The sequence below is a fragment of the Cuculus canorus genome, chromosome 13, assembly GCF_017976375.1.
Source record: "Cuculus canorus isolate bCucCan1 chromosome 13, bCucCan1.pri, whole genome shotgun sequence".
Taxonomy (NCBI): domain Eukaryota; kingdom Metazoa; phylum Chordata; class Aves; order Cuculiformes; family Cuculidae; genus Cuculus; species Cuculus canorus.
The window spans coordinates 3,315,035-3,342,629 of NC_071413.1; the positions used below are offsets into that span (position 1 = coordinate 3,315,035).

The 27,595-nt window shown below is 42.3% G+C and overlaps 1 protein-coding gene and 1 long non-coding RNA gene across 2 annotated transcripts in view; one reads left to right on the plus strand and one right to left on the minus strand.

Annotated features, from left to right (window-relative positions):
- Positions 1–15,243, plus strand: part of LOC128853497 (uncharacterized) — a 30,547-nt gene extending 15,304 nt beyond the window's left edge. The window contains exons 2-3 of the long non-coding RNA XR_008452066.1: positions 11,757–11,939; positions 15,081–15,243. This is a non-coding gene — a long non-coding RNA (uncharacterized LOC128853497). The remainder of the gene's footprint in view (positions 1–11,756; positions 11,940–15,080) is intronic.
- A 545-nt stretch (positions 15,244–15,788) lies between these two features.
- The window catches only part of WTIP (WT1 interacting protein), a 71,774-nt gene continuing 59,967 nt past the window's right edge, over positions 15,789–27,595 (minus strand). Inside the window, exons 5-8 of the mRNA XM_009567939.2 lie at positions 25,028–25,158; positions 23,909–23,960; positions 22,026–22,094; positions 15,789–19,962 (exon numbers count right to left, since the gene is read on the minus strand). Of these exons, the coding sequence (XP_009566234.2) occupies positions 19,810–19,962; positions 22,026–22,094; positions 23,909–23,960; positions 25,028–25,158 (405 nt within the window). The 3' untranslated portion in view covers positions 15,789–19,809. The remainder of the gene's footprint in view (positions 19,963–22,025; positions 22,095–23,908; positions 23,961–25,027; positions 25,159–27,595) is intronic.

Here is a 27,595-nt window from a genome sequence, read left to right on the forward strand (position 1 = left end):
CGTGAGAGGTCTGTGTTTAAGGTTACCTGAATAAGTCTATAGACACAACAGCTTTACTGCTGTGTGGTTTCCAGCAAGTCTTTGTTTTTACAGTGGGAAATGTAAAGGCTTAGCTTCTGCAAGAAGCTATTCACATAGTTGAAGTTAGCGGCTATGCTTCTGCTCAGAAATTATTTACCCACGTTCAAATACTTGCCAAGTGATGTTTTGGTATGCAAACAGGATATCTTTGTGACTTCTCCTGGATTCCTCTTTTACAGTCATCTTTTTTTTTTTTTCTTCCTTCCTATAAACATCTGCACTAGTTTCAGTTTCTTGAGTTAGACTTCAGAAGGTCAACCATGCAGAAACAAACAAAAAACAATATGGGGGATGTGTATTTGGAAATTACTGATTGTACCTTTCCATTTTCCCTCCAGGCTTTTCTACTCAGACGTGGGATATTGAGTCATCTTGTGATAGGGGCACAACAATGATTACTGCCCAGTAAACCGTGATCATACAGTCTACACCAGACAACCAGGCGGGAGACATGCAAGACCTTTTTTTCCCAGGATGTAACCAGAGTATTCTGCTGCTTTGCTAGAAATGTCCCATTTCCATAAAGGCACGGTAGAGGATATAAGCTTTTTGCTGTTTTGGCAATATTATCATGTTGCTGTACATCAAGAAAACAGTAAATACATAGTTCAAGTCAGCTAAGGTTTGTGTATGGATAGAGAGGCTCTCCTGGATGGAGATAAGGTTCACCATTACTGACCCTTCTGGTGAGGCCGGCTGCGGTGCTCCCTGATTACCTGCAAGAGGGATGACATGCAAATATCGAAGGGAAGTGAAAGACTGTGATGGGGGGGATCTCTGTAAATGAGCAGATGATGACAATTGTCAGCAGGCAACTTCAGGAAAAGGCAGGCATGCAAGCAGCTGTCTGTCTGTCTGTCAGTATTTGGCACCAGTGTGGCATGTTGCTGCCACAGGCATGGTTAGAGAAGTGAGCTCCTTCTAAGGATGGTCAAATGTGCTAGGAGAGGCACAAGCAAGCTTCCTTTGCAATAGACGTCCATCACAGGTCATCTTGGTCTGTCTTTTTTGTAAAAATGTATCTACAGCTAGTGCAAGGCTGTTTGATTTGTCTCAAGTGTGTGCGACAAAGTGGTAAAGAACAAAATACCTGGAAAATAAAATAGGTACCTGAGCACAAATTCCTGAAGCTCATAAAACTTTATTTAGAGCCTGACTTAACAACTGAAATCTTTTTGCATGCAACTGGCTTCTTGAGCATGCAGTCAGTGTCCTTATGGGTTACATTTTCAAGTATTTATGCTGTAGCTATATAGACCTCTGTATACATTTGAATTCCTTTTCTATCCCTTGAATCATTTCAGAGCTTGAGGCTACAGGAAAAAAAATGTGAAGGGGGGAGTGTTTTTTAGGCTTTGTTTATTTATTTATTTTCTGTTCCTCATTAATTCTATGAAGCATTCACAGCCACGAAGAGACTTTGTCAATAATTAAGGGGGAACAACACAAAAAGGCCTTCTGATCTATTTTATTGCCTCAAGATGCCAAAAAAATACACGCTTCAAACTGCAAAAGTAATCTGGAGGTAGGAGGTTTACTGTTTCCCCCTTACATGCCACCACTGCTGCTCTGGAGGTTTTTAAAAGCCCCAAGCAGCATGAAAGGTAGATGTGACATTGTGCAGGGAGTCGCGGATGGTAGGCTTTCATGGGCCCAGGAAAGTAAACTTTCTGGAGGCAGCTGTTCTGTGTCACTGCTGTCACGTTGTTTAAGTGGAGGCAGCAGTAACGGGAGGGAGACAGCGCTGCACAGAACTGTTCTCTGCTGGTTGTACGGGGAGCTTCACCCTTGTTTGGTGAATAAGGAGTGTTTGACAAATACAAAGGGAATCAGAGACCAAAGTATTAATGCATTAATTCAGGACTCTGCTTGTTTCATATAACTGTACTCTGCTGCGGGACTGTCTTATAAATGGAAAACTCCAAGCCTCTTGACTGTTTGCTGTTCTGAACACCATCACATTTCCAACCTCTCTGCTGCTCAAAGGGTGACAGTCAGGCTTTGGTGCACAGACGTGGTGGTGATCCTGATTGCTTATAGCAAGGTCATTTAAAGGGATCCTACAGGGAATCTGGGGAGGGACTCTATCAGGGAGTCCAGGGATAGGACGAGGGGGAATGGTTTTCAGCTGAAAGAGAGGAGATTGAGATGAGACATTAGGAAGATGTTTTTTCCTGTGAGGGTGGTGAGATACTGACCAGGGTTGCCCAGAGCAGTGGTGGCTGCCTCATCCCTGGAGGTGTTCAAGGCCAGGTTGGATGGGGCTTAGAGCAACCTGGTACAGTGGAAGGTAGTCCTGCCTATGGCAGGGGGTGGAACTGGATGGGCTTTAAGGTCCCTTCCAACAAAAACATTCTGTGATCCATAGGCTTAAACTTAAGCTGATAATTTAGGACTCTACCTGATACCTTTTTTGGAGCAAGAGGGTTTTAGAGGAAGCCCTCAATACTCTGGTTCACTGTCATTGTCTTTCAGAGATAAGGTGCCATTTAAAACATCTCTGATAACACATTTCTCTGTTTTGTGACTATCATGCACAAAGAACAAGAAAGCATGCACGTATTCTTATTGGTAAATTTGGCTGAAGTTTAGCAGGCTTGTTGGAAAAATGTTCTTTCTTCAGAGTACAAAAATGGGGTTGCTGCTGTGCTGCAGCCATGTCATAGGGCTTTGCTGTTGTTACATGAGTAAACGGATTTGGGATGAATTTTACTCTTTGGGTTAGCATTGCTGTTTCTTATTTTTCAGCACATTGTGTAGACTAAGTCCTGAAACAGAATAAATAACAGACTGACTCTTTATTACAAGTGAAGAACAGAATTGTAAGAACTTTTTTGGGTTTGGCCAAGAGGAACAGTTGTCTTTGATGTTCAGCATTAAAAATGACACTTCAGTGAATCCTTTCATTTTTGGTGGTTTGAGAAACAAGACAAATTGAAAAACACATCCCAAACAAGTCTACTGGCAAAAAAATAAGTCCACCATGAATTAAATTCGTATTTCCATATTACTAATACAAAGCTGGTGCTTTATGTGGTACATTTTTAAAGTGTCTCTCCTATTCAAGGCAGAGCTGGATTGCTCTTCGTTAGAATTTATTACGTAACCTTATCAAGGAAATTGAGATTTGGGGGTTTCCCTCTTGAAATAACTGCTCAGCATACATTAGGAAAACGCTGCAGTTGCCCTGTTAGAATACTTGCAGGTGTCTCTCCCTGCTAACCAGCTGGAGGGAGAGCAACGGTGCTGGCATTTTCATTTGAACGCTGTAACATTTAATATTTCTCTGGTGTTGTTCTGATCCTTTATCTTAAGGAACTGGATGAAGCGAAACCATTACAATAAACACAGAAGACATTCAGTGATGTTCCAAAGTGCACATTTTTGGCAGCATCAAGCTTTCTCCAGATAGTTGCCTGGGAATTTACAAATCGGTCACATCTGAATCCGTTTTGTGAACCATACTTGAGGCTGCACCTGCTTTCCAGAGGCAGATGGAAAGAGAGAGGCTATAGATGTGTTATCCATTTGCTGATGCTTCATTAGAGCTGAAAGGAAACAGCCACATTTTAATGGTCTGATTGCAACACCTTGGGTGGCAAAACATCCCATTGTTTGTTCAAGGGAAGCACTCGGTGAGTCAGTTGTGCTTTTTGTTGTGTTTCTCCCCTCAGAGTGGTATTTTTTTTTCTGAATGAATCGTAACTTTCTCCATGTTATTTTTGCTGAGAAGAGGACAAATACTCAAGTAATGGAGACTGAGTCACCGAGTGGGAGAAGGATTCCTGGCTCTGCTGTATTTATTGTGCACGAGAGCCGATATTGGAATAAAGAGGGCAGCAGTGAGTCACGATTGTGCAGGATCGGATGGAATGGAACTGGATGTGCAGGTACCAGCAGAAACCTCTTTGGAAAGGCTCGAGTGTTGAATTGTGCTAAAACACTGCGCCGATGTTCACAAAGCGCACGTTTGCTGGTGGAATGTAGGCTGCAGCAACTGTTCCTGCAAAATTGTCAAAATGTTTGTCCATGAAACACGAAGGCTTTTTTATGACGAGTATTTGGCATGTTGTCCTATTAGATTCAGGTATAGAAACTGAATTTAGAGCTTACTGGTGGATTTTCAAAGTGGATTTCTATTATTCCAGCTCAGCAGCTCTGGAAATGCACTGAAATTCTTTCAAGAACTACAAGGGCTTCTTAGTAGATTCATGAATTTTTCCACCTGCAGAATGTTTCATCACTGACCATGGCATTTGATTGTTATAGGAAAGTTGTTTGGTTTTGATGTTTCTTTAGTCCCAGGTACAACAAGTAAGTGGCAAGCAGCCACTTACTGGTGGAACTGAATGCTTTGTAATGCCGAGAGGGGTTTGAAAGGCTCATATCTTGGTAACAGCTTTTGGTCAGACACAAAATCAAAACCAGACTGGCCAAGTCTGGATTAAAATCTTTGGACACAGATGCTTTTATAGCCCTGCTGGCTTCAGCCAGACCATCCACAGAGGTATAAACCTCTGAGGAATCCACAATTCATGTTCTTCTCTTTTTCCAGAGTTTTGGGAGGGATCGCCTGACCCGTTGTGACCCTATAGCCTTTATTTAAAAATACATGTATGTAGGTATTTATGTACACACAAACACATACATAGGCTCTAAAACATAAATGTGTTCTCTCTAAGAATTTTTGAAGTCATCCTTTCAAAACTAGCAGCGACATGAAGTTAGAACATCTACCGGGTTTTTTTCTTAGTTATAATGTCTGGGATTTAATACCTATTTCTAGTGAAAATAGGACATCATAAAGTCCTTCTGACTTCCTCCAAGTCATGAATACTTCCAAATGTAATTCATGATGTAGCTTCAGAGAGGCAAATCTTACTTTAGGATACAGAAGTACACCTGCAAGGCATTTCTTTACTAACAAGGAATGTTATTTATTTGCAAGTAGGATTTTATCAGCTGTTCTCCCTTTTTTATGGCATGAAGATTTTGCTAGAAAAGATTGAGGCTGCCTAATGGTTTACAACAAGTGATGATGAGATGCTGTACAGTGCAGTGCATCTTCACAGGAATTGCAACAATACCTTTTGTTCCTTCCCATGCTCATTCCTGCTTAAGCCTCCTGATAAAAGCCTGGGTTTATCTGGGAAGGTACCAAGAACATTTCATTCATACCTCAGCTACACAGTTGTTCATGTGGCAGCTTTAAAAGCCTTTGGGTTTATCGGTGGAAAAAATGCTTGGAAATGAGAGATTTAGTACTTAAATTAGTTCTATCAGCACATATTTTTTTTTTTTTTTTTTATTTTGGCCGGGACTTGTTCTCACAGAACTTCAAGCTGGATTATTTGTGTTAAACTTCCTGACTGAATTCCAAACAAGTCATCTTTCCCCACAATGCTGACCTTTAGTACGAGGCCAGAATAATTTTAATTTGTTTCAAGTTTCCCTTATAAGCAAGAGAACAAGAAGCTATGTCCCTCTAAGACCTGGGTAGCTAGCTGCATGGCAAAATATTTTTTAATACTAAGGGGGAAAAGCCAATAAAGTTGGATGTTCCAAGCCAATGTCCAAACGGCATGCTTCCTGTGCAGGGTTAGTTCTGCTGCCTTCCAGGCAACCAGTCTAAAAGCTATGGGAAAATAATGACTTTGAAAAAAGGTATTGAGTAACTCACCTGGTTTTAATCAGGGTTATGCCCTAATGAAGGCATTGCAGGGCATGTTCCAGTCTCCTGTTGGCTGTTTCTGGCCATAGTGTGGGCAGAGATGACTTGGGCTGTAGTTTGCTGAATGGATCAGGCCGCCACCGTGTGCTGGTGCTGCCCTCCCCGTCTCCTGCTAGCACAAGCGTCTGTTCACTGATGCGGTGAACAGGAACCTGGTAACTGATCTGGCTGAATGCAAACTTTTTTTCTTTCTTTGTTCATTAATTTTAACCCAGTGTGGTTCCTTGATCTGCTCCACTGCACAATTGCTTGCGCTGGACTCGGGAGGAGGCAGTGTGAATGTAGGGGCGAGCGACTTGGAAGGACTATGCAATGCTTTCATTTTACAGCCTTGATTAGAGATGAGGACAGGCAGTCTCCATTCTGTGATGGCAAGGAATTGCTGAGAAATAAGAAGGATTTGGCTGAGAAAAATCTTGGTAGTTCCTTGTTAGGAAAAGAAGAGAGCAACATGTTGAGCTGGGAGGGCTGACAGTGGGGTGGGCAGCTTGTGTACTCCTAAAAATAAGTAGATTTTCTTGCTACTCAACCCAGAAGCACAGAGGAGGGATACCACAGATAACCACTGGAGAATCTAGTTAGTAGCCATGCCTTTCTATTTTTCTTTATCGGGATAAAACTGTGTTTCCTGTGTGCACAGTTCATCGGCTGTTTTGTTCTCAGCCTTGCTGCTGCCCATAACTGGAAGTGCATGGTCTTGACTTTTGCAGAGACTTGGCTTATGTTCCTCCTTGCCAGACATTTAGGCTCAAATACACTTATGGGACTGCAAAGGACAGTCACAGAAGTGGAAGTGATTTTTTTTCCAGCACTAGGTGGCTGTACGGAGTTCTACAGCGTCCTGTGCAAAAATGTTTAAAAAGTTGGGGAATGGGCCACTCTGAAATGGAAAAATTTCTGCCTCTTCATACTTATTCTTCGGTATGAGTTTTTGTTTAAAAAAGCTAGGAAATCAAAGAATAAAGGCATTTTATTTTTATAAGCTTGTCACTGGCTGCAGACAGCTTTGTTTCTGTGGAGCCTGGGTAGGTACGGAGCCCACCAGAGGAGTAACTCTGGTGACTGGACTATAACTGCTGCAGTCCGCTGCTGGTGGTGGAGTGCTTTTTGCTTAGAGGCTTGGATTTAAGCATTAAAGGGAGAATCTGTATGTCATATCTGCTCCTGATCTCTCCAAATGCTCATGCCACTTGGAAGCTACTTGATGCTCCACGTGGGACATGAGGATGGTTAGGTGGAGAGTGTCCACACCACCAGGGCACACAGGGCAGTTGGTAGGTTCCTGACTTCTGATGATCCTCAAGTTCCCTGATGGGTGCGGAGCTACACTAAGCTTTGCTGAAGGACTTGCTGATGGACCAAGCCTGGTGTAGAGGCTTGTGCAATCCTACATGTGTGAAGCCTGATGCAGCAGGGTTCTGGCGATGCTTGATGGTGCCTCTGGTTATTTCTTTGCAGTCAATAGCAGCAAAAGAGCCTTTTGCAGCTGAGAATCCTTTATGTGTTTGAGCTTCACCTTCTGAATATTTTATAGTGATTGCAGCTACTGTAATTTTCCTCTTTTCCAGAGCTCTCTGGAGTCTAGTTTGTGCAACTCTGTGCTGAAAAATGCAATGACACCAAACATTTATTTTGCATTTTTGTGGCAGCACATCCAGTATGATGCTATGGATTTTAAGGGAAGAGGCCTAGCTGAGGATTAAAGATTTTGGGGTGCTGTAAATGCAAAAGGTTGGAAGTCAAATGAATCCACTAAAATGAAAATATTTCTTAAACCCAAAAGTCCAGGGGGTCAAAAATACATAGTGCTGTATACTGTATGTGGGTAGCACAAGATGTTTTTTGTAACTCTGCTGAGATAAAATTTTAAGTGATGCTGCTTTGCAGCCTTGTTTCAGGCTTGCCTTCTCTGAACGCTCCTGAATGAAGACCCCCAGGCAGGACATAAGAGTAATGTGCGGGAGTGTTTGTCCCCGGGTTTTTGCACACTTGATCAGATGCGAAAGGGAGACGCTGCAGTGACTCATCTGACCTTGCAGACCCAAGGCTAAGCGTGCCGATAGCGGGCTCTTGCTGAGGTCCCCATCACAGGAATGCAAAGCATTTCAGAAGTTTTTGTCAACAATTCCAGATAGTGGCCAGCAATTTTCTCCCCTATATTATCTATAATACGCAGGGAAAGCAAAGGACTAATTGGTTAAATTCTTGTGAAACCTCTTTTAGTTTACACTTAGCAATGCCAGCCCAATGCAGGAGTGGTTCTACTAAGGGTGGCTGTGATAGATTTATAATTTTTCTTTAATAAGGACAGTTCTCAGTGCTAGATGTAGAAATACTTCCTATAGCAAAACTGCCATTACATTAGGCCAAGAAGATTTTGGCGATATTGAAAGATTTGTTGGTCCTTATTTGTAATCTTGTAGTTTTGGAATTGCAAGAATGCCTTCATTGTAATTAAAAAATAGCTTCTTGCCCTCAGAAACTTATTGGGCAAATTTAAGACAGTACAGGTGGTGGCCACGGTGCCTTACCAGCACTAATTGACAAAATTAATTTAGATACCACAGCAGATGAAGGTATTAGGGAGGGATTTAAAGGAGGATTATGAGGTAGATAACATTGCAGTTCTTTCTAAATGCCCATCCTCTGCGATCAGGAAGGGCCTTGTAGGAGAAAGCACATGAAAGCAAGAAGGCAGTAGCAGAGGGCATTGTGGTAGCTGCTAGTGCGGTTGGAGCTGTATCATAAATGCTCGCGAGTGGCTGAGGTGGGATGTGAGCTGCCAGCACTGGCCAGGAGTTCATCGAATGGTCCTGACAGCAAGAGGGGAACGGGGAGGGAACGTAAATGCTGGCTTCTACAATCCAAGCCACTCGTATACATCTAAATCACTATCTTGGAATATGTTTAATGGCAAGGTAGTTAGGCAAGAGTTTGAGGGGTTTTGGGGGGACAGAAAGAGTCAGTTTGTTCAGTTTCTAATTTTATATTGAAAGCAAACTTTTCTGTTTGCCCTCTGAGGCAGCAGCCGAGCCTGATGGGTCTCTGGGGGCAGCGCACGGGCCGGAAGCGGCTGCCAGGGCTGCTCTGGGATTTGTTTTCTTTTGATTATGGGAAAAATAACCCAAGATATTTCTGTGCATTCAGAGCATTCTTAATGACTGAAAATTCTGTTGTCAAGTAGGGACAAGGGGGAAGTGCCATCTTGAAAGACAGCACAAATGTGTTTGGATTAGGTTTAAAAACCCAAACAAACTTATTTTTAGTGAATTCCAGAAGCTTCTACCACAAAAAAAAAAAAATAAAAAAAAAATTGAGATAGTTGCACAGCTAACCCTGGACCTGCTGTGGTGGAACTTGTTGGGGGTTCACTGCAATCACAGCAGCAGGGATGAGAGGAGGGTCTCCTCCATAGCCTCCCAGATAATAACTGGTGATCTTCACCAGGCAAGAAATGTGGCAGAGGTGTTGTCAAGCCTTTTGGAGTTGCACAGAATAGCAGGTTTGATAAGGCTTTGTGCCAGCCCCGAGCTCCAAACAGCCTTTTAGGAAGAGGAAGAAGGGGATTGGTGGTGCTGCTCTTGCCTTTCTAATGCTTGCTCAGTAGCTGGCTCTGCTGTGCACTCCGGAAGGCACTGGTGGGACAGAGTATGCTCCTCAGGGGTATCCGTTTTGAAATAACGTTGATGTTTCCACTGGAAAAGGTCTTCTGGTGACATTCCCATGTCCTTCAAAGTGGGCACAGTTGTCAGCGGTGGCTGGCTGCTCCTCAAACCACTGGCTGGGTCACCTCCGGCTCTCCCACCTTTTGGCCTTATTTTAGTTCAACATACTGCAATTTTTTTTCATCTGTGACCCAAACACAACAAAACCCAGGTGGGTGCCTCTTGCTGTGCTCATGAGCCCATGCTTTGCCATAGGAGGCTGCAGGGTGGCATCCAGAAACAGTGGCCCACAGGTGCACAGGCGTTTGGCACCCTTCTGCCCCAGCCTGGCCCCATCCCGTGCCCGGCCACGGCGGCGGCAGGCAGAACTCGGAGGTGCTGGCCTGCCGCCTCCACCGCCTGGCCTTGAGCACATATCTTGCAATTGGGAGAGGGAGAATTCACTCCCTGGTAAAATAGGATATTTAGTAAACTTTGGCTGGGGAGGGCGTAAGGAATAATGTGTGCTGCCAGATAGTGTGAGGAAATGCGCTTATGTACATGCAGGGGGTGTTATCGCCTGCCTCCAAAGAGTAATACTGGAATATGTTTGAAAAAGCTCTGTAACCCTTTGCCAGTGAATCTCATGTGGCCCTGTTCCCTGTAAAATGTGATCTGTGCACAAAACAGCCCTTCAGCCCACTTACACCTCCACCTGTGGAGTCATTATTTATATATAAAAATATATGTGAATATATATGTGTGTGTGTGTGTGTCTACTAATATATTCCATAGAGTAGGCACTAAGTTCATACATGTGGGTTTGGGATTTTTGAAGTGGGAGGTGCTATTAGGGCAAACAAAGCCTTTGCTACTTCCGTGAGAGGATAGGAAGGACCACATCCAGTGGCAGCAGCACTGCAGAGTTTGGATGAAACGTCAAGCATGTGTCTGCTCTTGCACCACAGCCAGAATTAACAGCTTGCTTTGCTGTTCCTGGGCAAATGGGGATGGCAGTGGGCGTGTTAGGTTCAGTCCTGCTCACCTTCTCATTCCTGTTTAGTATGGAAGCGTTGCTCAGTCTCCGCAGTATCCTCTCTATGCTGCTGCTTTCTTTGAGGCTGGGCTGTGCTTTTGTATAGAAGGCTGCAATTGAAGATCCAGCTCAAAGAAAACAGCAGTCTTTGGTTTCTCGCTTTGCGCTCCCTGACTGTGCCTGCTGAGCCTGCAAGCAAATTTCTGCTGCAGGAGATCCTTAAACCTGGGGTGCAAACAGCAAAGCCATAATTTTTTTGGAAAGGTACTATGGAAATTACTGACAGCAGTGCAGTAGGTGCCTAGATTTGCGTTATCTTTTGGCTCATCAGTAAAGGAAAAGATTTCATCTTCGAAGATATGAGTAATGGAAAAAAAAAATCAAGTCAAAGTTAAATTATATCATGAAATCCAGGATGCTTTATCAAAGCATTGTTTGATGGCTGCCAGAGCCACTGATCTAGCAGATTTTATGCTGTCTGTTGCAGGATAAAATAAGAAATATTGAAAGAAAACTTTGTTTTGCTCCACCTTCCTTCTTTTTTTGATTCAGTTTGGAAGATGCAACAGCACATTCTGTAAGGATTTCTGCTCAATTTCAGAGGCATTCATGGGCTCTTCCATACAGACATTTTTATTATTTTTTTCCCATTCCAGCAGAGGCTTCTGGAAAATAATTGGCCAATTACATATTAACTAGCAGCAAATTTATTATTTTTTAAAGTAACTTTTTATGGCTATTAAAAAAATATGGGTTTGATCCAAACCTTGGAAACTACACTGTGAGAACAGAGCCACTAGCAGCTGATGACAACAAAAGGTTTTGGAAAAAAAAAAGGTTACAATCATTTTTTAAAATAAAGAATGAAATAATGTTTATAGCCAACAAAAGGCAGATCTTAGAACAGCTGAATATCTGTCACTTTTACCATTTAGTGTGGTATATCGGGGTGATAAAAGAGCAATGAGCCAAATAAACTGTCGGTAGAGCTTTTATGGGTTTGGAATGTCTAGTCCAAATAAGAAATGGCTAGGAGCAATGTGTTTAAAATAATGATTGCTGGGCCAGGACTTGCTATTTTGATAAAAGTGCTTCATGTTTGACAGTGACCGCTGGTGAGCAGCCTGCGCTGAGGTGCACCAGCGCTGTGCCCGCAGGGTGCCGCTTTCCTCTTCTGCCTTGCTGGGAAATGCTCTGAGAAGGAACGGAAAATAAATGGTGCAGAAAGCTTTTCTTTTTCTTTTCTGTTATTTTCCTAACACAGGAAGGAGAAGTGAGGAAAAGGACCAACTCCCAGGTGAGCCTGAGCACAGCCGAGTGTGGAGGAGTGCCACCACCATCCTTTTGGAAGACAGCAGTTTCAGCTGCACGACACCAGTGCCCTTTTTTCCTCATTGCTTTAAAGAAGCTCTTCTTTTTTTTCTAAGAGCCACATCTGCTGGTAGAGGTAAGTGCAGTTAAACGAGTGGCTTGCAGGTGTCACAGATAAGTCTAGTTGCTCTCTCCTTGGCGTTGCACCCTGCCGTGAATGGCATTTTCATTTTCTTCTCTACTCCATTGCTGCATCCATCCTTACACGCAGTGTGTGACCTTTGCAAACTTCAGGTAAAGACACTTCAGGTGAGACCAGAGCCACGCAATAAATGGCCTTTACAGAGCAGCATGTATTGCTGCTTTATTTCCCCTCTGCTAAGCTTGTCGCATTTAACTCGTGAAGCTTTCGGCTGCAGGATTTAGGTGGTAAAAGACACAGCTTGATACAGTAATTTTTCTTTGCTCTCCGAATGCCCTGTCTCACAGAGGGCATGAGACACTCTCATTTAGCGTAAACCAGCAGAACTTCTTTAGTTTTAGCAGTGCAAGATCCATTCACACCAGCTGGGAACTGCGCATGTCACTGCTTCCTTACTGTGCCTGGAAGCACTGAGGGGTGCCTCTGGCTTTCATTTGCCTCACCAGAGCAGCCAGTAATTAACCGATCAGTTGGCTTTAACATTCCTGCAATAGTTTAAATGTGCCAAATTTTTAACGAGCAGGGTTTTTTTGATAGTTCATTTAACCACTTGAATGACTGTAACTACCCACTGCAGTACTTGTTCTTCCAGGGAATGACTTCCCAGACGTGTACATACAAATGTGGGAATTTGTGGATTTTTTTTTTTAAGCCATGACACAAACCTTTAAGAATTTGTTCTTAAATGTGTTGCTGGACACATACTTATTTTCTCTTTTCTGGCAAACCAGCTTTCTACGTGGTTTCTCACTTTTTGTGCAGTTTTCAATTTGTAATTCTGTGCTTTGTGTGTGATCGCAGGCATTTATGCTGCATAAAGCAGTGTATTTTCTTCTGATAGGACAGGAACTGACAACACAGGAAAGATGCAGGTACAGTAGAAATGCACTAGTTCTTGTGTGCTCTCAATAAACAAAATGGAAATTTATTTTTTGCTGTCTTACTGTTAAGCGAGGGAATGGTGAGAACAGCATTGAGCACTAGGACAAGATCTTAAATGAATTTTGAGCAGGAAGAAAACATTTTTGGTCTTCTAGATCTTCACTGAAAATTGTGGTTAACTCCATAGCCTTTAAAATTCATAATGCAGCTCCTGAGGAGCCCAGCAGTGGTGACGGACGGATGACCTGCAATTAATTCCAGAAATCGGTGTCTTCTGCCCAACGGGTGACACTTTGATGTCTGGCTTAGGCATCCAGAGAAGACTGGTGTGTCCTGCTTAATGTTCAGCAGTTCTTGCTATTTCCAGACCTTGCTTAGTAGTTTCTCCTCTGAAGTTTCTTACATGTAAGTGAACACCACGCACGAGGTTGTAGCACCAACAGGGACCATATGTGGTCTAGGAAGTTCAGCTAAATTCAGTCATTTTTGAGGCTGCATGAAATCAAAGACTTGTAAGTGGGGCAGCAAGCAGGAAAGAAGCTTGCAGGTTGTTGTTGCCCCCAACTGCATTCAGACAAATGAGGTGTGAGTTATTGGATGGGAGAGAGTGGCTGTAATTGCAGACTGCTGTCCTTTGCCTGTAAATGGATTTCACAAGTAAAGGTGTCTGGGGTGCTGTGTTCCAATGTTTAGTGTAAATAAATTGGTGATTGAAATGAGGGTGTTTTAGGAAAAGAAAAAAATCACAGCTGTTGCCTTTGCAAAAAATCATGCCAGCCCCAATGGCTTGCAAACTGCAGCGCTCATGCTTGATCTGAAGTTGTTTGCATTGTTTTAATCAGGGCCCTGGTTCTTTGCCTTTCTGCATTTGCTTGTCTCTGCCAGCTTTTTTGTCCTCTTAGCTGGTGTGAAGCTGAAGGCATGGGCATCAGGGATCCAGCCAGCTGGGATCTAGGAAAGAAACCTGCAATGCCAAATGTGAGCACTGAGTAGCTTTGTTACGACCTGCCAGACTGTGCCAATTAAGAAATGCTGTAGCAGTAGGAATGAGACTGCAATTCCAGCTTCCCCAACGACACACCCAAGGGAATATCTAAGGTATTACATATAGGTAAGGTGCGTGCACACACTCTCGTGTGCTCCGTCTCTCTCTCTCTCCCTCCACACACATACACAGTTTACTTTAAGTGTGTGTGTGTGTGTGTGTTGGTGGTGAAATGTTGCAGCAGATGACCTCTTGAAGTATTGTCCAACCTCGCTTCGTGAGTCTATGAATTAGGGGAATTATAGGCTGGGTAACACAGATGTGACCTGAAGGCAGTCTCACCAGCCCAGTTCATGTATTCCTAATGGTTCCCAGCACTAGCCAGCTGCCTCTAGTTCAGCCCTGGGATGACTTGGAAAAATCTTTGTTCTACTCATTAGGTGCAAGGTGAGACCCTGGTAAGGTGAGGAGCAGGGCTAGTAAAGCCCTCCTGAATAATTTGCACCCCAGATGTAGCAACCATGCATTGTGCATCAGCTTCCAGGTCCACACTGCCCTGTGGCTGATGCTGTGCCAGGGAGTCCTGCGACACTGCCAGCCTCTGCGGTGCTCCCCTCGGGGAGCCGCGTCCTCTGACACCCTTCCACCAGTGTATGTATGTTTGTTTTCCAGTATATGTTTCCGCAAGGAGGCCCACAAAAGGCAGTTAATATTTTTAAGTACTCTGTTCTTTTCATCCAGGCTGGTTATGGCTTAGTATAAATTCCTGCTACATTAAGAATATGTCCTAGATTTTATTGACTACATTTGTGTCACCCATGGTGGTGAGGGACTTGTTAAAATGCTTTGAGTTGGCCAGTCTTTGTGCTTTTTTTTTCCTCCTTCAAGGAGGTCAAGAATTGCTCACTTTGAGTGAGTTTTAAGAAATTATGAGTGAAAAAATAGCATGCATGTGAAGGCCCTATGGAAGAGTGGTACATCTGTTTTGAAGCACAGAAGTGCAGACTGCATCCTAAAACCATTGTGGCATTTGTAACTCTTTCCGTTCTGGAGGGGAGGCTGGCATCATGCTGAAGGAATAGCTTGTGAATATTTGCCTTCTGGGAGTCAGTCTAGCATCCACAAGGATGGCAGACTGACCAGCTTAATGGAAACCCATGGAATATAAGGAAACCAGGAAGAAACTGGTTCTTGTACTCTTTCCCCAGGTGTCCACTTCTGGCCATCGTTGGAGACAAGACACCAGCACTGATGAACCTTTCGCCTGACAGACACAACGAATCTTTCAGGACCACTGTTTGCAGAATTTAAATGTGACCAAGCTCCCATCTATGCCATGAAACTGGAGACAAGAAAGTGGCAAAGAACTTAAGAAAGGTAAAATATATATATATATATATATATATATATATATAAAAATAATTGTTTGATCCTATCAGAGCTCTGGCCATGGTTTCTGAATGACTGATTTAACAAGAAAAATGAGAAAATTCCCCAAAACAAGTCCAGGTGCTTAAAGCCATGACAGTTCATAGCCCAGGTGAGTACTTCTCTTCTGCAACAGTTTAAAAAATAAAGGCAGTCTGGAAAAGGAAGTGTTCCTCAATACTGACTGTCCTACATGTGAACTAGCCAGACTGGTTAAGGCTTAATTAAACATTGCCAGAGTGGCTACATTCTTTACTAAGTGCAGCTGCAAAACGTTAGCTGTGGTCATATTTTAGGCTTTAATTAGTAACACTTGCACTGAAGGACCAAAATCTTTCATGAATAGGGCTGCAAACAATTAATATGTTAGGCATTTCTGTAGGCAATACAAGAGTCTCCTGAAAATTGTTTTAGTGCCCATCTACATGAGAAAAAGATAAAATACTTATATGCAACAAACTACAAAATCAAAGATAACTACAAAATGTCTTTATTGAAAAAAGCAGATTATAGCATCTAAGGTTAAATGAAACTTTCTGACTTTTAATATTAAATAACTTAGGATGATAGCAAGTAGCTTCTTCTTTAGATAAATAAATCTACATTTCCCAATTTTTTTTTCTTCAACAATCAAGGGAATCAAACACTGAAACACAAAACCACAAGTCATTCTAAAGACTAAAAGACAGAAGCACATTGAAAGGTTTTACAAGGGTATATGTACAAAAATAGTTAACCTAACGTATATTTTCAGCATGTAAACTAGTTACATGATATACAAACTGGGAATTTATATATTTCCTACAAAATAAAAATCAATGTTGGTCCAAGTTCTTGGAAGAAAACTATATTCTTTTAAAGAAAATGAAAATATTTCTCAAATGAAAACTTAATTTAAGTCAAATTATATACTCTAGTTACGGCATTAGTTACAGGATGAATCACAAACTTTTAAACTTTTCTTGAAACACAAGAAAGCAGCTTTTGTCTCCTTTAGAGCTTTGGTTTACTTAACTACTCTGGAATTTCTGGTCTTAAAGAGCTCCTCTAACCATGTTTTCCTTTTGAAGCTCCACCTTACAAAATATATACACACGCACGTGCACACAAGTGAAAGGAAAAGGAAAGAAACCCAAACAACCCCTTTTTGAAAGCTCAATTATCTAAGCGTGTTCTTTTGTTTTGTTTTCAAATTCTTATTTTGGTCCTTTCTTTGGAACGCGTCCTCCAGTGCACAAGGGACTTGGAGTCGCCTACCACAGCTTTAGGTTTTAGGGGCTCTGTACAATTTCTTACCCAAATGGAAAGTTGTAGTCCTGATGCAAATGAGAACAAGTTGTTATTGGTTTAACTTTATGGAAGAAGTACAGCAAAGGCTACTGACTAACAATCACATCATAACATCAACTCTAGAAAGTGTACATCTGTGTTGAACTGATTTAAAATAAGAATAATCCTTAAGAAAATCGTTCAAGGAAGCTTTCTCATTTACATAATTCCCCAGACAGGAGGTAAAATGTGCAGAAAGTGTCACTAGCTCTAAAGAGGTACAGCACATCGTTAGTTTAGATTATGTTTTTTCTCTTTGATTGAAAAAAAAATGGAAAATTTCACCCGAGTTCCAGTTTTTATACCAAATGCTGGAAAAGCAAAGCTGCACTCTATTATAGACAGTAATAGAATGCACCTGCCTATAGAAAATACTGGAACAACTGCTGCTTTCTGGTTTTAAGCAAACTGCATATTCTATATTGAATATTACCTTTTGATGTTATTACCGTGATGATACTTTAAACATTGGAGCTGAGTAGAACTACAAGAGACTGATAAATTACCATGTGAAATGAAATGAAATATTCTGTTCTACAGGTACGATCAGTTTCATGAAAGAAGAAAAGGTATGGTACGTACATGTTAGATATACCACGCTGGCCCTGGAGAAGTATGTTGGAGTGGAAACTCCACCTTGTCTCTGAAGGAGGCAAAGCGCTAAGGAAGGCACCGGCAGAAGGCTGAGTGCCAGAGAAAGTCGCCTCCATCTCCAGGATATTGAAAGTTCTGCTTCCATACTGGCAAAGCAAAGCATTTTTCCAGTACATGGACTACTATTATGGGATGACTTGCTCACAGGAACAGACCCAAGCCTTCCCTGTGTATTTTAATGACTGTTTCCTTAATTTGAATTCCTTTAATGAGCATATTGTTATGACAAATAAGTAAAAATGCCTCAAAGCTAACTGTGGTCCAAAGCAACTTCCTTAAATAGAAAAAGTATTTCATTGCAGCTGATGCTGAAAGTTTATCCTGAAGCTCCGATACCTTCAATGTTTGTAATGACCTTAAGAAATTGACCTACTCATACAACCCAATTTAAGAATCTTTTTTTTCCCTATTCTAGCATTTGCTCTTTGGGCAAGAAGCACAGGTACTGCCGCTTCCTTCTGAGGCTGGGCTGGTGACTATGGATGCAGAGGTAATGTTTGCAAATGCAGAAGCCTGCGTGCACCCAGTGCCCTTTCTCCTGCAGGCCAGGCCTCTTGGGTCCCACTGCAGGAATGGGCATTGGTTGCACTGTAGTTCCTTCAAACCGAGGCTATCGTATTAAATATGTTAACTATAAACTGACATATATTAGTTAGGAAATGACATTTTAAAGGAGCATCTGACTTGCCAAGGAGCATTCAGTAGGACAGGTTAATCTAGGCCAAGGGAAGTTTGGCAAAAGTTCAGGAACCATACCTTTTGTTCCTTACTAACAGAAAAAAATAGCTCACAGGAAATCTGCCTGCCCCCCTCCCCTTTCCCCATAAGGAAATTCCAGACTATCAAAAAGTTCTGTTAAGGGAGTTAATTATTCCACTGAGGAATTAATGTCCATTGGATGCTCTTTGTACTTTTCAAGAGCACCACAAACGGCTTTCAAAAAATCAATGGAGCATAAGAAACCAAACTGCTATGGTGTTGCCAAATAAGTCATTTCATCAGCCTCCATGCTGAATTTAACGTGGGATCATTTACGAATGGACTGGTCAGATTCTCAACGTGTTGAGAACTGGCATAGAAATGTCCCAGTTTACACATGCGGAGAATCTGGTCTGGTATTTCTCTGGAGCAGAAGAATTTTATTTTATTGTGATTTTGGATAAAATTAAGGACAGCAATGATGGGTTTATTTATAATATAAATTCAGGAAGGCTGCATCAATTCTTATGACAATGTGAGGAATTTTTTTAAACATACAGATGTGTGATTTGCATGTAAATCATCAACACATGGTAGAAAACAAACCATAAAAAAGATTCATCTAACTTCCTATATGGAAGACATATATATTTCCCCAGAGCTCTGAGGTCACTGTAAAAGCTTATGCAAAATATGAAAGTGTGTACATTCTATGTACATCTAATACTTGTTATAAAATATAAAGGCTTCAATGGTCTGACTCCCTAAATTATTATTTCTGTTAAACTGTACTTTGTTTTCCAGTGAAGACAATCACTGTAATCAGTCTGAAAGTACATTTAGAAAAGAACACAAAGCTGAAAAGAGAATGCAAAAAACAGTCCCCCTCTTTTTTTTAATAATGTATCAGCATACAATCATAAAGCAGTTGGTAACAAATGATGTCTTGTATAAAACAAGTAGTATAAAGACAGGTGTACCTTTGCATAGAAAGGGGCTGCTAAACTTATTAAACAAAGAACAGGTTTAAAAGATGAACTGTTTACTAAGTGCCAAATCATCAAGTTGGTATGAATGCATTTTAAAACTGTGGCTACGCTTGTACGTGACAAGCAATTGCAGAGGTCTGCAACTTTGCCAGCTGTTAACAACCCTGCACGTGCCAATCTTTTGGATATATTCCTCTGTAGTGTGGCTTTTACGTGAATTGCTTGCCATGTTTCTTTAAACAAGGTAAATAGTCTTTGGATGGCTGTGGAACCTTGATAGGATGGAAAGCTGGCTTGACTTTTCTTCAGATGCCATTTTGAACCCATGCTGAAAACTGTCATTGCTCATCACACTTGTTTGCTTCCTCTTCGCTATTTCTGGGAGTCTAAGTTTTAAAAAAATGTGAGACTGTATTCTCTAAGACCAGAATTCAACAAAACTAGCTAAAATGCTAGCATTTATCTTATCATGCTTGCTGCAGTATGATAAGGTGCTAACTTTTGGAAATCAATTCTACACTCCTTACTTGGGTGAAATCTCCACTGAAGGAGAGTGAGTAGGAAGTGCAGAGCAGCCCTTTGTACCATTGTTTTTAGAAATGCTGCCATTTACAGTTTAGGGGTGAATTATTTTTCAAGTAGACGGTGTCCCAGAAAATGCCTAGATAAAAGAATGCATATGTACAAGATCAGAAAAGGACCCCTCACCTCTGATTTAAAAAATAAATAGCTGGTTTAAATCATTATTAACTGGAATCTTGTCTTTGAAGGAACAGAAAAGTCATTTTTAGATTTTTGTCTTCTCTTCCAAACAGCTTACTGGTAATGGAAATGTCTTTCAGAGTTCTGTGACATGCATCGGATAGCTCGGAGGTGGATGTGATGGCAGTTTAATATTAAGGCGCCTGATATGACAGCTGTGGCAGAGCAAGTGGCCTTCTAACGGGTAACAACGATGGCCTTCCTCATCATTGAGCTGCAACCCACAATCCTAGAAGAAACATACACGCCAAATTAGTGAGTGGTTCAGGCACATCATCTCACACCAATGCTGATCTATCCTGCATAACCCTGAGAGCTCCCTCCCATACTTCCAGCAGCCTCAGGAGTTCTTGGTACTATCTCATACTAAGCAAAATGACATACTGAAATCAAACCAAAGTCTTTTTTCCCCCCTATTGTTTCCCATTCTGGTCTCCTCTTCACCTAACAAATGCTGATGCAAATCAGACAGAAACAGGCCAAGGACTGACCCTGACACACACAACCTGGATGAGGTTAGAACAACAGAAGGAGCTAATTCTCAACAAAGCAGTGAGGAGGAAATGGAGAAGCATCAACAGAGAATGAGAGGAGCGGGGAAGAGGGGGAGATGATATGTTTGACTTATGAAGCAGGGCTATGCTTTCTCTAATTTGGAATTAATAAAAATTAAAGACATCAAAGCCAATGGTCCATCTTTAGTGGAAACACCCTAGTACTTCTGGTACCACAGGGATGACATGGGAGAACAACAGTAGAGGAACAGAGAAAAAGAAAAACAAGAAATAATGATCTTGCCTGCTGACTATTACATACACTGCAACAGAGACAATCCTGGTTCACAGCTGCCATCGTTATAACTTTGAGGACATCTCATGTAAGTTTTGTGCTTGGATTTTGTGTTTCAATTATGTTAAATACTTAAGTATTGGTCCTGTAACCAGACCTGACTAAGCAGACGTTTTGAGTATGTATCTGTGCACTTCATAGAAAGGAAAAAAATTTAAAGAAGTTGGGCAGACAGGTCACTTCAGTATTAAGAACTGATACAAAACTTTTTAAATGGACATAAAGTATGATTTTACAGCTTTCATAGATCAAGTTAAAAATCCTCAAATTTTACAGTGCTGAAATAGGAATAAAAATTGGGGTTTAAAGTAACCTTTAAAACTGAGGTATTAATTTAGGGAGGTTTTAATCAAAGTTTCTGCTAGTGTGGTTTTCTGTGTGTTAATATAACAACTTTATAGTCCTTTATATAAAATTCAATTCCTCATTAGCATTTAACAATTTCAGATACCCAACAGATATGCTTAGTGTTCATACATTTTTTCCCCCTCTCCAAAATCCTTTTCCTTTTCTGCAATGAGAAATCCTGTCTTCTCCATGCATTCCAGCTTTAGGAGGGTGTCTGTTGATCTCCAAACTGGCCTGAACTTCTCAGCAGACATTAAGCAGTTGCACAAGAAAGAAATGCTACAGAAAAGCAGCAATGTTTCCAAACTGACTATTGACTTTGCACGGCCACCAGGTGCCAATGACATTAACAGCATTTCAGAGTGGCTTTAAGTAGTCATAGACATCAGGCCCTTGCAAAAGTGTCCATGTGAACACTTCAAAATACTGGCACTAACTTTACCAGCAGTATTTGGAAAGAGCAGTGACACAGTGGGTACAGTTCGAGAGCCTGATTTGAGACCATTAGGCAGTAACCTACCCCTGTTAACACATGGCTAACCCCCTGATTTCTGTACATAAATGCACTCTGCCATTCCGGGCAGATGTGGAGGCAGCTTCATTTGCCTCAAACTGGAAAGAGAATGGACATGAATAATGAAACAGAACTGCAAATAAACCCCCATTGGGACATTCTAACATAAAGTCAATAGCCTGAGAGAGAAGGGGAGGGAGCTGTCGTCCTAGGAGGAGCCTGCACAAAGCAAGAGATGGGGAAAGAAGGTGGAGGGAAGTACAACTCTCCAAGATCCTGCAACCTCCTGTGCCAATTTACCTTTAGAAGTTAATAGCAAAGGATGGAGTATCAGGTCTGTCGGAAGAACAGAGTGGATGGGGACTTCCTTACATTTAGGTTCATAGACATTTCAAAATACCCTGAAATTTTGGTGTTTTCTCCCTCAATCAGAAGTCTTTCTCTAAAACCATTTGAGCAAAAAGCACATGGAAAGCAGTATTGCTGCATTTTTGCCTCTGGTACTAAGACAGTTAGGTAGCACGGTTAGGATCTCTGCAAAGAGCCTGCTAATATATTATCAAATAACTTGTGATGCCTACCTCGCAGTGATAGCACTCCACATGGTAGTCTTTGTCCATTGACACCACCCGAATGGTCTCCTCGGAGCCCTGTTAGGGAAGCAGAGGGAAGGTAAGACTAGGCTTATAAGTGTTGTTTTCTCGGTCTTCTTTCAGTGCCCAACCTATCGTTTTGGAGAGCTGTTTCCCTGGGGGATCCCCTCTTCCCTGCACAGAGCAGAGCTCTGTGACTGCTGAGGGCCTTGTCCCCTTCGTGCACTGCACTGGCTGGTTTTGCTGTTTCGCAGCAGCATGGGTACCTGACATATCTGAGCTGTAGAGGACATTTGGGAAGCGTAGCCAAAACTTCAACTTCAAGGGACAAACTAGTCTTGGAATCAAATAATTTTCCAAGGGCACCCAGGATCTGAACAAATTACCAGTCAAAAAGTATGACCTGCTGGTTGGGTAACTTCTCCTTCCAGGCATCCTGGCCTGAGATTTCCAGGACTTGTATTCCCCTCAAACCATCTGCCACACAGCTATGTTGCACATGCATATGTCAGTGTATGCACCCCACAGGGATTTACATACCAGTCGGGGAGGTATGTGCACAGGCCAAAACCTCAGCGTGAGGGTGGATGCAGTGGAGTTGGGTAATTCCTGGCTGAGCCCCAGGACCTGCAGAGCAGCCCATACCCTTCTTGTAACCTCACAGACTCTTTTCCTGATCCACTCCAAAGACAGAGTTCATTACATTTGTTGCCTTGCATTGTTTCCAGTTCCATGTGTGGTTACAGCATCAGATATGACGTAGACTACGTCCAGGAGAAGCTGTGAGCAGGTTCATACCTGCACTGCTAGACTTGAACTAACCTAAGAAACCTCCATGGGAAAGAACGTGGAGTCTATCCTGCTCACCATCAGATGAGTCAGCAGTAGGATTGCTTTTTTTTGCTTCCTTCAAAGTCATTTTATAAAACAGAAATCCAGTGAAATTTACAGAGGATTTTTCTCCTCGCATCCCATCACCGGGACAAGTAGTTCTGGCTCACTCTTTAGAAGGGTTTTAATTATGTGCGACCTGGCCATTTAACAGAAATAATGACAACTCGAGAGTAATGTGCAGCGTGACAGAGGTGGCCATGCCAAGAGGCTCAACCCACAGCATGCTCTGGCTCTGTAAACACGACAAGAGGAAAAGGAGGGAGGTGTTGGAAGCCTTTGCTTACAAATGAGTTGTTCAGTGATTTCAGCAACTGGAACTCGGAGAGTCCTGCTCTCACTAGAGTGTGAGGGGAGCACCACTACAGGCAGGCAGAAAAAGGATGTCTTAATGAAGAAGTCCTATCATGCTAACTACAATGTCAGGACAGGCTGAGGCTGCAAGTAGGTCACTCATCTGGTTTCCCTTTTAGCCAGCTTTTCCGCTGCCTTTTCCACCCCTTTAAGCACTTTTGGTTACATTGCTATTCCAGGATGACAGACTTGTGTGGCCTTTTCACAGGTCAGAGATCTTTTTAAGTTTGGGCATCTTAACAGATCCGCATCAGAAATGCAAACGTAGCAGACAAGGAAAATTGCTACTTGAACTAATGGGAGATTCTAAAAATAAACAGGGCTTTACTTCATGGAGTTGTTCTTGGAACCTCAGTCAGGGCTTTCAATTAAATGAGATTTATAACAGCATAATTAAGAGCTGGAAAGCACCCTAAAGATGTAAAGTACTCTGCTGCACAAGTAGTATGACTATTACAACCCCTGGGAATGTTTGGGAGTGACATTATTGCTTAACTGTATTTACTTTAGTATCTGACATAGCATAGATTCTGGAAGTGAGAGAAAAAGCATCTAAAGTGTTTTTAGAATACATTCACATGACAACAGCTCTTTTCTCTAAAGAGTCAGTGCATGTTAACACGTACCTGTGCTGGGAGGATCGGCTGGTTACAAGACGCACATTTTGGTGCAAAAACCCTAGAGTGCAAGAACAAAGTGTTCAAATCACATTTAAGTCTTCTTAAAAAAGTAAAACTAAGACAGCTCTTCTAACCATGCCTTGTTTTTTTTGCAAAATGTAGATCCACAGGACTTGAAATACCCCTAAATGTTTGAGGATATTCAGAGTAAAAGGAGATTTGGGAGAGGCTGATCTCTCCCAGCTTTATTACTTAGATCTTCCTGACCTCTAGGCACAGGGAATCCCTCCCTCTTCCCACATATGCACTTTTTTCTTGCCTTCCTTTACTCTTAAAGCCATCCAAATTCCTTGAGACTTCCTGCTTTGACTGCAAAGCAGCCCCCGTCTTGGGAACTGTCACCACCTGATGCCAGGAAGACAGAAACATGCTAAACAGGACAGAGGCTTATTGTGGCTAGGATCTACTTAAAGCAAATACATCAACTGGTCTTATTACCCATGGCTGCATTTTATGACAATCACTGGGCCCACATTCACTCTATCCTTAAATGCAGTCAATTTGGTACCAATAGGAGTGAGTTCAGAGTGATTTATTCTTGCTGCATAAGCTGAGTTACTGGTTGACTAGAGCCAAGAGCATCTGCGTCGCCTTTGAGCGGGAGCAGAAAGAATACCAAAAGCAATCACTTAAACCATGAAACTTTTTGTCAGGTGAGGTTAAACTCATTCTAACCCTAGATGCTAATTACATGTGTACTTTCCAGTCTAGGTTAACCTAACTTACATTTGCCAACAGCATGCACTACCTGAACCTTGAGTCTTGGGAAAACCCACCACCACTTGCAGAACTAGCCTGATCTAATTAGTATTGGAAGTCCTGAAAGAAGCAGAGAAATGGCCACCAGAGAAGTACATCCTCTGAAGCCTCACTGTGCCATGCTGGGCCCATGCAGTGACAGTTGTTAACCTTAAAATACTTTACAAATGCAACATGTGAGAGCAGCACTTGAGGGACTTCTGAGCAAACAGAAATGACACTTTTTATCTACTACAAGGCTTACAACTATACCAATAACTTATCTACTATGATTTTTCCAAGCATGCAATGGATTTGTGTACTTACGTATGGTAGTCTTTGACACAGTAAATATTGTTCTCCACATCTACAGTGAAGGGGACTCCATCCAAACACTCATTACACACCACGCAGCGGAAGCAGCCCGGATGGTATGACTTTCCAAGGGCCTGCAAGATCTTAATGGGCAAACAGCAAAATAAATGGATGCATGATTACAGGAGATTTCCCCCCCCCCCGTATACTGCTGTCTGATTCTGGCAGGGAGAAAAGCACTTCAGGATGAAATTACCACTCTGCAAATCTGTCAGCAAGGGGCCTTTTAAAACAATCAACTTGCTTATTTCAGTGGGTTTCAGTAGGCTCCCAATAAAGAGAGAGAACTGTGAAAATCAGGCTAACGCCCATCAGTCTGAGCTCTGCAGGGCCAACACTGCCAACAGAAATTAATAACGGCTTCAGAGACCACTTCTTGGAAAACGCGTTGCAGCCAAATTCAAGTTACTGGGACGCAAATTTAATTCACAAAACTTAACAGGCTGCGACAGACAGAATCCAAAGCAGCTATTACTCAAAAAGTAAAATGACGAAACACGCAAGGAAAAAGGTGTACCCATATTAATTAAGGAACCCAATCCACCACAAGTTACTGACCAGTTATTGCTCAGTCATAGGGGCCCACTAACTTCGGTTACAATTCCATCTGTATCCATGTGTTTAGATACGGTTCTGGCGGCCATGTGCCCTGGCTTTTCCGATGCTGACCTTCCCTATTGCATTTTAAAGGTTTCAAGGAAAGTCCTGATGCAGCCTCAGCTACAGTAACACAGAAGAGGCCCCCTCCCGCCCGGCGTCTTTGTATGTAATACTCAGTGTGGCACTGGGACATCACAGAGGATGCATAAAGCCCATGAACAAGCCCCTGGGAAGAGCGAGACGTGGCAGCATCTTCAGGCAGCTCTCAACAGGTTTAGCACCAATTGCATACATTTCAGGTATAAGAAATACCTTTGGAAGGTAAGGGCAAAAACAATCTCTTAGCAGCAGCGCTCAGCTTGGAGCTGCTAATAAACTGGAGATGAAAAAATCTCCACAGGCCAAGCTCTCAGCACCCTATAGATGATTCCAGGAATGAAGATCAGATCAACATGAAATAAGAAATGCACAAAGTCCAGTTAATTTAACCTTTTGCACTCCTCTAACGAAGCCCTATAGCTCTCCACACAGTGAGCAGCAGCAGACTCCATTTGGTTTGCAAGCTCGTCCCTAGCCAGAAACAACTCATCTCTGTGCGTGTGCTTCTACCCAGGCAGCGACGTAACATAGGCTGTTAGCCCAGCGTGGTTGTGCAGCCACCACTTTGCAGAGCAACTCCTAATTCAGCTGCACCTCCAGCCTCAAACAGCCTCAGTCATGCCCAGGCCTGCGGGGCTGCAGCTCTTCTGTGCCATAGCTGCCAACGGCCCAGCTGCTGGGCAGGCGCCTTTGTGGAGTAAAAGGAACACCAAGGCATGAGACAAATAAGACTGCTTCATTCTTAGAGCTCCCAGAGATGTTTCCTTCTGTTACAACACACTTGCTGAAGGAAGAAAGGCAGACAAGCACCTGCCAAGCTTCCAGCTACTGAGGTCTACTGACAAGACACTAGGGATTCTTGCCTGGGATTCTGCAATTAAGGGCCAACTCAAAGCATTCAAGTCAGGATCCTCCTCCCCCTCCCAGCATGACACAACTCTAGAAATTTGCTCTTGGGCTAAAATGAACAATATCCTCGTCCAACCAGTGGTGCCACGATACAAGCCAGGATTCTCATTAGTGAAGTCTGTTCCAGCTCCTACTGAACCTCCGTGTTTGCAACGCAATAGCTACTTCTTTTAGGCATACTGAGGTTTGTATACATCTTAAAGCAAGAGGAAAACAGATATACCACATGATCTGCACTTCTCCAATGTGCAAGTTGGTTCATTTTGTTTGAGAATTTCTGCTTAGGAAGAACAGACAAAATTCTTCCTACTTTCACCCACTGAAATGATGCCAGCAGTTTCTGGCCCCATCCACAGACCTTTCATGTTTTTATTATAAAAGAAACTCTTGACTGCTCACTTCCTACAAATCCCAGTGGCAATAATGCATTTTAACTGACAAGTGGAACAAGTGGCAGAAGGTAAATAAAGCAAGTCACAGATCAGGAAACAAACCTCAGGGCTACTGATAATGTCCCTCTTCTCTCTATCCGAGATTCCATCCCCTTGGCAGAGCTCTTACTACTCTACTGTCCTACTGAGTATAGCCTCTGTTTTCCTTGACCATGTCCCCACACAAAGCTGTGCTGTACTTTCCCCTTTATTATTAAAATGCTATTTGTCTTTTTATTTTTAAACTAGCATGTGGCAGAACAACATCTCCCCATGGTCTCAGATAGAAAAGAAGCCCAACTTGCTATACTTAATAGCAATAAAACATTAAGGTATTTTTGTTTGTCTCTGTTTCAGAAATTACCTTGACCGCAAGGAAGACACAATGACAGTGCGACTAGGGAAAAGCACAACGCCTCACAGTGCGCTACCCAAAGCCCGCGCAAAGCCACTACCCCGCGGTTAGGAATTTAGGTCTCTT